The sequence below is a fragment of a genome, unplaced genomic scaffold (genome assembly GCF_019419815.1).
Source record: "Pyrus x bretschneideri cultivar Hongxiangsu unplaced genomic scaffold, Pyrus_bretschneideri_v1 Contig6, whole genome shotgun sequence".
NCBI classification, from domain to species: Eukaryota; Viridiplantae; Streptophyta; class Magnoliopsida; order Rosales; family Rosaceae; genus Pyrus; species Pyrus x bretschneideri.
This window is the reverse complement of record NW_025999798.1, coordinates 10734457-10747802: the sequence shown is the minus strand read 5'-3', so window position 1 is coordinate 10747802 and position 13346 is coordinate 10734457. Positions and strand designations below refer to the sequence as shown.

General features: G+C 34.9%; 1 protein-coding gene across 1 annotated transcript; it reads right to left on the bottom strand.

The window, feature by feature from the left end:
- Nucleotides 1–6060: 6060 nt before the first annotated feature.
- Nucleotides 6061–9789, bottom strand: LOC125471587. Its single transcript, XM_048572196.1, has 6 exons — nucleotides 9057–9789; nucleotides 8813–8965; nucleotides 8627–8737; nucleotides 8472–8516; nucleotides 7520–8262; nucleotides 6061–6928 (listed from the first exon to the last, which is right to left on the bottom strand). Exons 1-6 carry the CDS (start codon nucleotides 9712–9714, stop codon nucleotides 6269–6271), a joined length of 2370 nt encoding a protein of 789 aa, XP_048428153.1. The 5' UTR covers nucleotides 9715–9789; the 3' UTR covers nucleotides 6061–6268.
- Nucleotides 9790–13346: the final 3557 nt, after the last annotated feature.

Sequence of the window (13346 nt, the reverse complement as noted above, 5' to 3'; positions counted from 1 at the left end):
CCATATTCCCATATTTTAACCGATGTATTTGTAGGTCTTTGGTTCACATGTCGGAACCACCTTAACCGATTTTCTCTCATTTTATCTTCAATTGTGACAACTCGTACTTTATCAGATATATTTGTTCTTAGTCCTACCTTTTCTTGTGTGCCCACACGTCCAACAAAGTATTCTCAACTCTGCTACACTCATTTTTTGCATGTTTTGTTTTTTGACCTATCAACATTCCTTGTTAAAGCATTGTTGGCCTTATTGTCATCCTATAAATGTTTCCCTTGAGCTTTAGTGACATAAGTCAATCGCACAACACACTCAGCACTTTTCCACTTTAACCATCCAACTTGTATTTTATGGTTGAGGTCTCCATCTAAATTTTCACTATTTCACTAGCACCATATAACCAAGTAGGCAGTGACCCCAAATGCGGATTAACCAAGCAGGATCATATGCATGGATCATGACGTGGTCCCCTAATGCGGATTAACCAAGCAGGATCACTCATGAGCACTGCTACATAGTGACGTCAAATCATCAGGCATCATACATTTTATAACATAAGTTAGTTCATCATGAATCACATTTCAAGTGTACATACTATTCCTCTTAATTAATCAATATCTAGTCATACAAACATACAAGTTTTACAGAATAACTCTAATTCAATTTTCAGCTTACCCTTTCATACTATCTACAGCACATTATCACTATGGTCTTCTAGCAACTCAATAAACATGTAAATCCTAGTATGGTGCCACATGTAAGTAAACCAAGATACACATATCTGGTATGGCTCGCTGACCAAGATAGGTCCACTAAACTTTATCGGGTCTCTAATAATGCTAAATTCATTATTTATGAACGGTTCAAAACATTTTGGCCAAAGATCAATCATTTGTTAACATGGTCAACTATAGGGTAGACAACCCTATGCATCTTGACTGTGTGATACCCTGAAAATTTAAATATTTATATGTGGAGAAAATCGAAAATAAATCGATTTATGGTTATGAAGAATTGAATTGATTTCAAAGTTTTGTGTCCATAAATTATTATAATTTATGTTGTAAAATTTATTCATAAGGGAAAAAGCTGGAAATGCCCTTGTTGACTAAACATAATTTTGCAAGGACATATTTTATTCTCATATAAATTATCGTATTTCTTGATATATTTGGATAGAACTCGACCTCACCAGCGTGTAGGCAAAAATTATTCGTGAAATGGAGTTATAACGAAGAAGTTATTGACGTTTGAAGTGGAGGACAAAATAGACATTTTACCATTAATTTGGAAGGCTCCAGAAAATCTGGAGCAATGGGATGATGCCATGTGTGTGGCTGTGAGGAAAAGAGGGTTACAGGAGAGAAAAGGAGGGAAATGGTGGACCAATAGTTGGGGGGAACCGAGGGGGAAGGGAGAGACAAGGAAGTAACACCGAATCACACTGGTCCAGACGACCCAACCCATTTCCTTTGTTTTCTCCGGTGGTTTTCGATGGTTTTTCAGTCGTTTCTAAAGCCAACTCTGACCACCACCACTATCAATGGACTCCTCGTGAACCCAGAAACATGTCCTAAACCTTGGTTGAGGCACTGAAGCACCGGAGGTGACTGATCGAGGCCACCCAAAATCTAGGGTTCCGGCGGGTTTGAGTGGAATTGGGGTTTTTCCCGGCCGAATTGGACTTCAACCTAGGTATAAAAGTTGTTTCCTTTGACTTTCCCTACATTTCTGTAAAATTTGAGAATTTTTAGAAATAGACAAATTTTCCAGCTAGCCGGGGTTGCCGACCGCCACTTGTGGCGATGCGTGGCCAATGGGCCGACGCTGCCTTTTTATGCAAATTTAGATATTTTAAATCTATAATTGGTAACCATTTGATGTGATTCGATTGTGACAGCTAATGTTGAATATTTTCGTTTCTAGAATATTTTCGGAAATGGCTATAAGAAAAGATTTAAACGGAATTATGAACTACTAAAGGCTTGATCTCGCTAAAAGGTACATAAGCAGTCTAACAAGAGTTAGATGCTACCTTAATAATTGAGATTAATGATGAAGCATTTGTTTCAACTCTTTTGTAGCTATCATCTAATGGTAATGTTAATGGCTTAAGTTTAGTAATTTCTTCTTTTATATTTTGAACTAATTTAATATCTTCACTATTAAAATACTTTTGTCCAATTTTGCTAGTTTTACTGTGTAATACTGCTATTTTTCTTCCTAAATCAGGGATAAAATTTCTTGTATAATTTAATAATCCCAAAAATGCTTGTAACTGTTTTTTATCTTCTAACTTATCTGGAAATTCTAAAACTTTTTTAGCTATATGATATTGTAATTGTATTATACCTGACTTGATATACATTCCTAAAAATTCTATATCTTGCTTTTCTAATGCTATTTAATTTTTGCTAATCACAATTCCATTATTGATAAATTCTTGTAAAACTATCTCTAAGTACTTTCTATGTTCATTTCTATTTTTACTATGTACTAAAATATCATCTATATAAACACTACAAAAATTATTATATTTCTTGAAAATTTGATTCATCTTTCTTTGAAAGATCGACGGGGCATTTTTAAGTCCACATGGCATAACAAGCTGCTCAAAATATCCTTCTGGACAAGTAAAAGTTGTCCACTCAATTGATTCTTTTGTTAATCGTATTTGCCAAAATCCTGATTTACAATCAAATTTACTAAAATATTTACTCTCTTAAATTTTGTTTATAAGCTCATCTTTATTTGATCCATCTTTCTTTGAAAGATTGACGGAGTATTTTTAAGTCCAAATAGCATAACAAGTCACACAAAATGTCATTCTGAACAAGTAAAAGTTGTCCACTCAATTGATTCTTCTGCTAATCGTATTTGCTAAAATCCTGATTTACAATCAAATTCACTAAAATATTTACTCTCTTGAATTTTATTTATAATCTCATCTTTATTTGGTAACTTATAACTATCTTCATATGTATTATCATTTAATCTCTTATAATTATAAACTATTATAGCCTTACCTCTATTTAGTTCTGAATGTTTTCTTACTATGAATGCTACTGACCTATGTTTAGACTTAGAGGGTCTAATTACTTTTAAATTTAACAACTCTTTTATTTGTTGCTCAAACTCTTATTTATCTATTAAACTACAAGGCATGTCAGTTGTCTTAATGGTTAAATCTGGATTAATTATATCTAATTTTGCTAGTATTTTATTTTTACTCCAATGTAAATGTGGGTCTTCTCCTATAATTATAGTTTGTTTTGCTAATTATAATAATTCTTCTAAGCTCTTTGATTTATTGAACTGTAATATTTCTATACAATTTCCTTCTTCTAAAATCGGATATTCATGTTCAAATATTTCTTCATCAAACTCTTCTATATTATTATGCTCATAATTTTCTTTTGAGTTTTCTAAATAATAACTATTTGGGCCACTAAACTCTTCTATACTTATGCTTTTGTATGCTTCTACAGTATTATTTTGGTTAGTTATTGTAAAGCCTTTTTTGAAAAATATTATATTAGGGCTCATAAATAAAAAAACCTTGCAAACTTTTCAAAAAATTTAAACCTAAAATGAATGGGTATGATCCTACTGTTGAAACAAATGTTAATGCTAAATTAAATTGTTATTTTTCTACTTTAATAGACTCATTATTAATGCAATGTGTTAAATAAACTGGTCTCACATCAAACTGTGTTATTCTCACTGGGTTTGCTAGTTTTTGTCTATATTTTTCTGGTACTAACTCTTTTGTTATGACACTCTTTGTGCTTCTTGTGTCTATCATGGCTATTGTTTTTATTGTATGTTCTTTTGCTAATTCTATTTCACAGTTTATGCTAATTAAAGAACTATTTTTATGGCTTTTCTATACTATGAAAAGTATTTCCTAATATTTCAGTACTTTCTTGTGATTCTGCTGAATTAACTTCTAATAACCTATTACTATAACACTTTTCACATAACATTGAATATGTATTATAGTATTTATTTGCAACTAATTTACTACACTTATGACATTTTTTTGGCCAACCTAAATTAATGTATTTATATTCTTCTTCATGTTGTTCTTCTACGAATGCACACATATACTCTTCTAGATCACTATTTGTGCTACTTGAATTTTTCGAGTCTGAATCTATCATATTTATACTTTCTATACTGCAAATACTCTCATTATCACTTAAACCATCTAAGCTGTATATTGACTGTATATCCTCATCTTCTTCTAACTTAAACAACTCCATTAAATATACTTTTTCTCTCAACTGTTTACCTAATTTTGGACATTTAGGTCTAATTTGTCCAACTTCACCACATGAATAACATTTACAACTACTTTTATCTTTTGGCACTTTATATTTTCTAACCCAAAGTCTACCACTTCTTTTTTTAAATTGTTTTGGAATATATTTTCTCTTCCTATATGTTCTTGAAGGTCTTATGCTGAAATTCTTATACTGTTTGTATGGTTTGTATGACCTATATTTCTTTTTATATATTTTCTTATGACAACCATATTGTTGTGGTAAATCTATATTTTTACAACTCATGTAAAATTGTTTCCTAATTTGTTTCTTATCTTTTATTTGACTACACTCTTATCTAAGTATATCATATACATGTTGAATTCTAGGTCCTATTGCAATATCATTTTTCTTTGGATGATTTTGCCATTCATTCCAAATCTTTTCTTCTATTGGTTCTTTTATTTTTGTCATATAGTATCTAATAAATTAATATCACTAATTATTCCTATTCATCCTAAATATTTAAAGAAATCTGTGGTATACTCATCTATATACTATAAATCACAAATTTGTAATTGTTCTAAATTTCTAATTGCTCTTATTTGTTCTTGTTCACTTCTGCCATCTAACCTATTATGATCCAAACATTCTTGTTTAATCAAAGTAACAAAACCATCAATATTAAAATGTGTTTTAGCTGCATGATGTTGTTCTAGATTTTGAATTTTCCATGACTGGAAATAATAAAAAACTAAACCATCTAAAGTATGCTCAAAGTAATCTAACATATTTTGTGAATTACTAAAATCTAACATTAATGCTGCAAGTACGCAACCTTTTTTCGATCTTTCAATTGTTCTCTCCCAGTCTTGTGGATCTACATTATCTATGTTTAATATATTTCTTGCTATATTAATTTGTTCTAACCCTCTCAAATATGGAATCCTATTTTTGCTCGATGGTTTTGTCATACTTTCTTCTATTTAATCTACTTTTGCTTTCTCATTATATTGTTCATTTATTGGTCTCAAAAATTGTTGATCAGTTCTATCCGTGTGTCCTAGATTTTCTACTCCAGATGCACTATTTTTTTCTGCTGGATTACATTCTACTTTCAATTCTAATAAATTATTATATTCTTTTGATCCTAATATATGTTCTACTCCTATTTCTAAAATTAATTTTTTTTCATCTCTTCATCTAAAATTCTATGTAGTCCTAAATCATATGAATTATATTTTCTAAATATTTTTCTTCATCTAAATAATCAATATCTTCTATAAGCTTATCTACAATATGATCAAAATTTTGCTCAACTAAATTAATATCTAAATCATCAAAAGTCATATGAATGCTCTCATTTTCAATCTCACTTTCATCTTCTTTTGTTTTTTCTAATTTCTTGTAATTACTAAACCTAATTGTTGCTTGATCTGTACTAGTTTCATATATTTGTACTTTATCTGGTTGTCTATTTCTTGCTACTTGTAAATTAGGTAATGTCCACTGAGTTCTTTCTAAAAAGTTATTATATGAAAGGAGAGTATAAAAATTTTGTATTAGCTTGAGTATAAAAATTTGTGTATTAGCTTAATGTATATTGGTAAAGTGTTTGATAAATATAATCACAAGTTTAATTTAGAATTTCAAAATTTAGTTAGAGAGCTGATTCGGACTTGAGTGTAAAGAGGGGAACACACTACTCTTTCCAATTTGGCTACGCTGCTCGGCTATACTATATAAACTCAAATTATAAATGCAAATCAAACAAAAGTATGCATGATACCAGATCTTTAGCATAGAAACAAGCCTCTTTATTATTCACTAATTGCCCATAACTTAATACAAAGACACAATAAAATTGTGACATTATATTGGGGAGAAAAGAAGAAGAACCCAAATGAAATATTCAAATGATAAATACAAACCCATAAGTAACTTCAGCTGCAAGATTGTGAATTTGAACCACAAATTCTTCCCCAACGAAAGGCTTATGTGATTCAATACGCCTTACGCTTGTCCCATATTGATCTCTTCTTGGAAAAGCCGAGGGGGCAGCGTAAGGGGCTGAAAATCCAATCATCAATTTTTCGAAACATGACAATGAAAGATTGATACATAGGAAATTGCAGCAGGGCGAATAGAGGGACTGGGAAAAATGCAATAGGGTAAAGTACAGACTTGGTCCATTTCTTCTCTACACGAAGCAAGAGCAAAATGGTGGCGGCAAAGGTAAGCATGGTGGATGCCATTGACAAGAAGAGCAAGATGAATCCAGTCATGATCTTGCGAGGAACACTGTTAACGAAATATGGGTACTCGAGAGGCGAGGAGAGGACCGAGAGAAAGAATGCCACAGAAGATAATGAGCAGGCAATGCCCACAACGTCCATGCAGGTGAAGAACAAAAAGTGAGGATCGTTTTGGAAAAGAGGAAGGCCATTTTCGTCACTAGTACCCCCGGGAATGGCGTAGGCAGCTGAAAAGACCACAGTGGACACTAGCACCGCCACAGTTGAGCATGACTGAGCCGTTTCTTTTACCCATTTTTGTGCCGACTCCAGAAGACGTTTATGCTGGCAGTTGAACAGCTCCTCAGCTGTCTGGTCCTTCTTGTTGCGGTGCAAGGTGTACCGAGGCGGTAGTATTTCTTTTACACACTGACACAAACACACGTACACATCTATCATGTTGATGTATAGGTTTTGTTATAGAAGTATTTGTCTAACAACATAAGTCTTTTTCTATGTGAACCGACTTAGGCCTGGTTTGATACTGAGGTGATTATTAAAAAAGTTGGTATAAAAAAAAGCTAGGAGCTGTTTTTGTGTTTGGTAAACATTCAGCTTCAGCTTTTTTTCATAGTTTTGGGTGAAAAAAAAAACCAAAAACAAGAAGCTGCAAAAATCGGCTTTTTTCACATCTGTTTTACATAAAAGTTTACCAAACACTATAATACTGCTTTTTTTTCTTTCAAAAGCACTTTTACAAAAAAGTTTACCAAACACTCTGATGCTATATTTCACAGCTGCTTATTCTCACAGTACAGCAGAAGCAATTTTTTTTTCAAAGCACAGCAATACCAAACCAGCCTTTAATTAGATGCTATATTTCACAGCTGCTTATTCTCACAGTACAGCAGAAACAATTTTTTTTCAAAGCACAGCAATACCAAACCAGCCTTTAATTAGTAACATAAGTACTTGTCTAACAACGTAAGTAATTTATCAGGTCTAGCAAGAGAACATTACCAGCATCCAACGTAGCTCTTCTTGCAATTGCATTGCAGGGCCAATTAGTTTTTGAGACAATGCTTTGGAGTAGTAACCCCTATCTGCAGCCTGGTGCAATATGGTGTTGTCATCGCAGTCCATCCACTCCTTCAGCCTCGACATCACAGTTGGTTTGCTTTTGATAAGATTAAGGATCTCTTTCCGACGGTTCCTAATGGCTAGATGCAATATGTTGCGTTCGTCATAGTTAACGTGCTCAACTGCCTGAGGATGCTGTTCAAGTATCTCCTCCACAATGGGCATAATTCCTGTGATGGTTGCTATATGCAATGGTGCAAAGTTGTAAACTTTATACCTCGGCGCATTATCCGAAATGTTTGTTTTTGCAGCTTCGGGTCCTTTTTCACCTCCATCATTACCTTGTCCCTTATCCGATTTGGATGTTTTTGCGTTTTCCAATCCTTTTTCACCTCCATCATCACCTTTACCCTTATCCGATTTGGATGTTTCTGCAGCTTCCGGTCCTTTTTCACCTCCATCACCACCTTTTCCCTTATCCGATTTAGATGTTTTTGCGGTCGCCTTTCTTTTTTTACTGAGATTGGACCCTAAAGAAATGGTCTTGGGTTTTGCTTTCTCATTAGTAATCAGGCAAGAGTAGTCCGACTTAACGAGCTCGTGGATGATTTTTTCTAGTGATTTTTTGTTTTTTTTGTCCTTCCATATCCTGTAGATTATGCCGCTCTGCGAGCTTCCTCTTCCTATCCATCACATGATCAAGCATATGTATATATTAACTAACGTGTCATAGGAAGATGTTATCGGCACTCTAAAAAAGTTGTCATGCACACTACATCTTCTCATGTAAAATCATAAGGATTAAGTAAATACTGCTTCTTTTCTAGAATTCCAGTAACAAGTTTTCATTATGATGAAAATGCACAGAGGAAAAGGCAGAAAGTAAACAAACTTTTAGCAAGGGAGTCCCACACTGAAGAGTAAACCTTCGCAAAGCCTGCAAAACATTTATGCATGCACCTTCATCAGAAACATTGAAAAAATGCCATCAACGGGGCGCTTTAGCTAGCTAGTTGTGTACTTTATTTGATTAACTAATTAGGTTACCTGCAAGCTTGTTCCGAGAGATAGATTGATGGCGCGTCTGGTTGCTGTCCAAGTTGGTCTCTACATCATCCTTCTGATTGGGTGTGACCACATCTCCTCCATCAGGAAGGCCTGCATATATAACAACATTAAGTAGGATTTGGGCACGGGTGGATATATAGCAGTACGTAGATTAACCGTGCATACAATAGTAAATGAGCATCTTCCATATGCTTTGCTGAAATTGTGGCTCGAAGGCAGTTGGCATTTGGGCTAGCAATTGAAGGCATGTCAATCCTTTATCTTCCTTTTGGTGCGCTAGGTAGTCGTAATAGTTCTCCAGTAACCAAAGAGCAGTCTCTGCATTTTGGAAGATAAAAGATCAAGCAAGAGTTATTAATCTGCAATATTGAGAATCAAAGTGTGCATTTTCACAGAGAGAGAGAGAGACCGAAACGTTGCTCAAGGACTGCCATATGAAGAATGGACATTTTGTCATTTCTGTGGAAGTGCCTCCAAAGATTGTCCGGATTATCCTCCTGCTGTTTGCGATCATAAAACTTGACCAAGTCAGTGTGACCAACAGCAGCCGCCCTGAAGAACGGAGTTTCTCCTAAATTGTTCCGAGTCTCTAGCAGCGGCAGAGCATCATTCTTTTCATCAATACTAGCTTTAGTACTGACGATGACAGGCTCGTTGAAGTTTCTCACCAAGTAATCTGCTGCTTCCACATTTCCGGACAAACTCACGCTGTGAAGAGTATTGTTTCCAGTGTTATTCAATTTCCTCAGAGCGCTTCTAGGGTCATAGCTGGTCGAATTCCCGAGTATATTGATCAACTTTTCGAGGACTTTTTCACCTTGTGTTCTGCTGCAGCAAGAAGCCGCAAGGTGAAAAACAGTGTCACTGCACACCGTCATTGGAATGAGCAATTCGTCCGGTTTGTCCTTATAGTAGTTTGTCACGCCTTCCCAGTCACCCTTCATGGCACATACATAGGGATGTTTCGAGTCTTCAATTTTTTTCAATTCACTATCTCTCTTGTTTTGATCACTCCGATCCTCCGTTGCCTCTCTCCAGTACACCATCTGTGGCAGTTTTCGATGCATTCCTGCTCTGATTCCTCTGCTTTACTGAGCTGAGTCTCAGAAATAATGAGGATGTGGGTCCACTTTTTGTTTTCATTGTCTTCAATTGACTCCGTAAGGAGCGCTTTTCTATTACAAACTATAAAACTAATATCTAATACCATTAATTACATGTTCAACCAGGGCCGGTCCTGAGAATTTGGGGCTCTAGGCGAGCCTTTGAAGTGGGGGCTCTAAAATTCTCTGATCTCCGATTCTTTGTATATTGATTTGTATAAAAAAGAATTTGCTAAACACATAAAAAGTTCTATTTTCACATCAATATTATTAAAAATTAATATCAAAAGAAGATAAATATACAAACATTACTTAAACATTACACGATTCACGTTTTTAGACACAAATGTACTAAATGTTTGCAGTCAAGAGTCTAAGATTGAGAGTGAAGAACAATAAAACTTGATGATTAAGAGATTAAATAACAATAAAACTTGATTGATGAGTATAATAAATTCAACACCAATTGTTTCTCTTGTGTTTTTTTTTCTTCTAGAATCAACATCTCACTAACGAATTGAATATTAAAATAATCCATTGAATAAAAAGTTATTGAAAAGAAAAATATAAATTCAAAGTTTTGATTACCTTAAAGTACAATCTTTAAAACCATATGATAGTTGGTTTAAACATTCAATAGAAATGGAGAGAATGAGAAGTTGGTTTAAACATTCGATAGAAATGGAGAGAATGAGAAGTTGAAAAAAAAAAAAATTGCAAAGAGACTTGAGTTTTATAACTTTATGTGCATTTGGACAGATGGATTGGGAGTTGGATAGATGGATTGGCAGTAAATTTGAAAAACAATAAAAATCAAGAAAAATCTAGTAACTAAAAGGGAGCCTTGTGTTTCGAACTCAACATCCCAAAGAAAAATGAAGCCAACATTTCCACTGCACTAACAAATGAATTATGATATTTCTTACTTTTTTTTTTTTTTTGTATTTATATGTTAATTACAAGATATAAATTTTTTTAGGGGCCCTTCCTAAGTGGGGGCCTAGACGGGCACCTACTTGGGCTAACCTCAGGGCCGACCCTGTGTTCAACTATACAACTAATATCTAATACCATTAATTACATGTTCCTTCTTTACTTGACAACCTTTATTGTGAGGAGTAATTAACATTGACAATAACAACCTCTTTTGTTGACAATAGAGGCTTTAGCATGTGGACAGACATCAGCCTCTTTTGTTAACAATAGCAGCTCTAGCATGTGGACTGACAGCAACCTCTTTTGTTGACAATAGCAGCTCTTATTGACACTTCCCCTCAAGTTGAATGCCCAACTTGTTTAGTGAGCTGTGAAATACTATACTTGTGACTGCTTTGGTGAGCATATCTGCTAATTGATCTTCAGATTTTGCGAATGGGACTTCAATGAGTCTTGCCTCAAGTTTTTCTTTAATAAAATGTCTATCCATCTCCACATGTTTGGTTCGATCATGATGAATCGAATTGTGAGCAATGTCAATCGCAGCCTTGTTGTCACAATGTAGACACATAACATGCTTGGGCCTAAATCCCAAATCTCTCAATAAGTTCCTCATCCAAAGCAGTTCACATACTCCATGTGCCATACTTTGGTATTCTGCTTCAGCACTTGATTTAGCAACGACCTTTTGTTTCTTACTATGCCAAGAGACTAGATTTCCTCCAACAATAACAAAGTATCCTGATGTTGATCGTCTGTTAGTTACATCACCAGCCCATTTAGCATCAGTGTAGCCTTTAACGTCTAGATGATCATGTTTTGAAAACATTAATCCTTTCCCAGGAGCTGGCTTTAAATACCTCAAGATACGGTTTATAGCATCCATGTGTGTTTCACTTGGTGCATGCATAAACTGGCTCACCATGCTAACTACATATGCTATATCTAGTCTAGTATATGCAAGATATATTAGTTTACCAACAAGTCGCTGATATACAATAAGAGTAGTGATTTTACCTTTCTTATGCTTTAAGAAAAAAGTATGATCTGAGTTGTTGTACTTGTATCCGAAAATTTCATCGATTTGGTAAATCTCGCAAACTAACATGCCCCAACCCCAATATCCCCAAATATCAGGGTAGGCACGTGCTGGCCGACACCCAAGGGTGACGAAGCCATTTTAAACATGCATACAATTAAGAATACGTAATTATAACGAATTAAACCAAAGCAGAATCGTGTTCAGAGCATACAACTAATCAAGAATAAAGTGAAGGAATTATGATAGAAGGGTACGAACCGAGGAATGTGTTCTACACAAAAGAGGCTCAAGGATGCCCGAGCGAAAGTATCCTGATGCAGGGATCGTGTGCCTTAATTCTAACTCCTGAAAGGGCGCAAAATGGAAAAGGTGAGTGGACCAAAGTTTATAATAATACTAATAATACGAAAACCAATTTATTTCAGAACATACTAACCCCCTATTTTGAATACACAAATATAATACTACGTATAGGTTTTATGAAAAACCCTATCATGCCATGAAAAATATTTTAACAAAATAGGTACATAAAATCCAGTGCTTAATCATGGGAATATATGATATACTTAACTAGGGGTATCATAGTGGCCCGAAGGCATAACCATCACCAAAAGTGAAGCTGTGTGACACTGGGTTACGCCAATGAAGAAACCAGGGTCCCATCACCCGAAGGTGAAGCTGTATAACTCCAGGGAGGATATAACATATCTATATGTATATGCAGTGGGTCCATCACAGGAGGGTGAAGCTGTACATCTTTGGGTTATGCCATAAAAGAAATATAGGGTTCATCACCTGAAGGTGAAGTTGTACATCTCTGGGTTACGCCAGAGAAGAGGCATATACATATAACATCACACACTGACACTAGCCCCGATCTAGTGAAGCTAGGGTAGAACATCAATATCATCAACTCCTCATCCGCTCAAACGCAATACCGGTCCATCACCCGAAGATGAAGTTGTATGACATTGGGTTACGCCAGTGAAGAAACCAAGGTCTATCACCCGAAGGTGAAGCTATACAACTCCGGGTTACGCTAGAGAAGAGGTATATACATAAATCTCCTAAACTGTCCTATGTATAACCCACTAGATAAGTACTAAAAACATATCTCAAAAACTCACATCAAATTCGAGCTCACAAGCTCAAAATCACATCTCATAATTCATACTCATAAATCCATAACCAAATCATACTCGAGAGCCATAGAAATTCATATATGAAAATCCAATACTTCATAACCATTCGTAAATACGTAATTTCGATAAATCATAGATATTTCGTAAACCATAATTATAGAAATCTATAAAGCATAACTTTAAACATACTTAAATCAAGAAATATGAAATGCATGCTAGGCTAATATTTTATAAAAACATGAAGTTATGAAGGGGTCCATTCACAGATATTTTATCGCCCGAGAGCCCCCAAACCATCGTGAACGGAATCACTTCCACCGATGCACCTAAACGCACATATAGAGACCATTTAGTAAAACTCTATCTAAACGATAGAATTTGGGAAAACGGATGGTGAATTTGGATTTTTGGCACATCAAAAAACCTAAGGAGGGACTTGGGTTCCCCCCTCCCCCCCCCCCCAAACGAGCCGCCAC

What these genes read in the sequence shown, in the direction of transcription:
- LOC125471587 (XM_048572196.1), bottom strand. Translation starts at nt 9,714, where the DNA reads ATGCATCGAAAACTGCCACAGATGGTGTACTGGAGAGAGGCAACGGAG. An exon ending in AGTCCTTGAGCAACGTTTCG is followed by an intron (nt 8,966 to 9,056) that starts GTCTCTCTCTCT and finishes TCCAAAATGCAG; the next exon opens with AGACTGCTCTTTGGTTACTG. An exon ending in AAGAGCTACGTTGGATGCTG is followed by an intron (nt 6,929 to 7,519) that starts GTAATGTTCTCT and finishes TGTTTGTGTCAG; the next exon opens with TGTGTAAAAGAAATACTACC.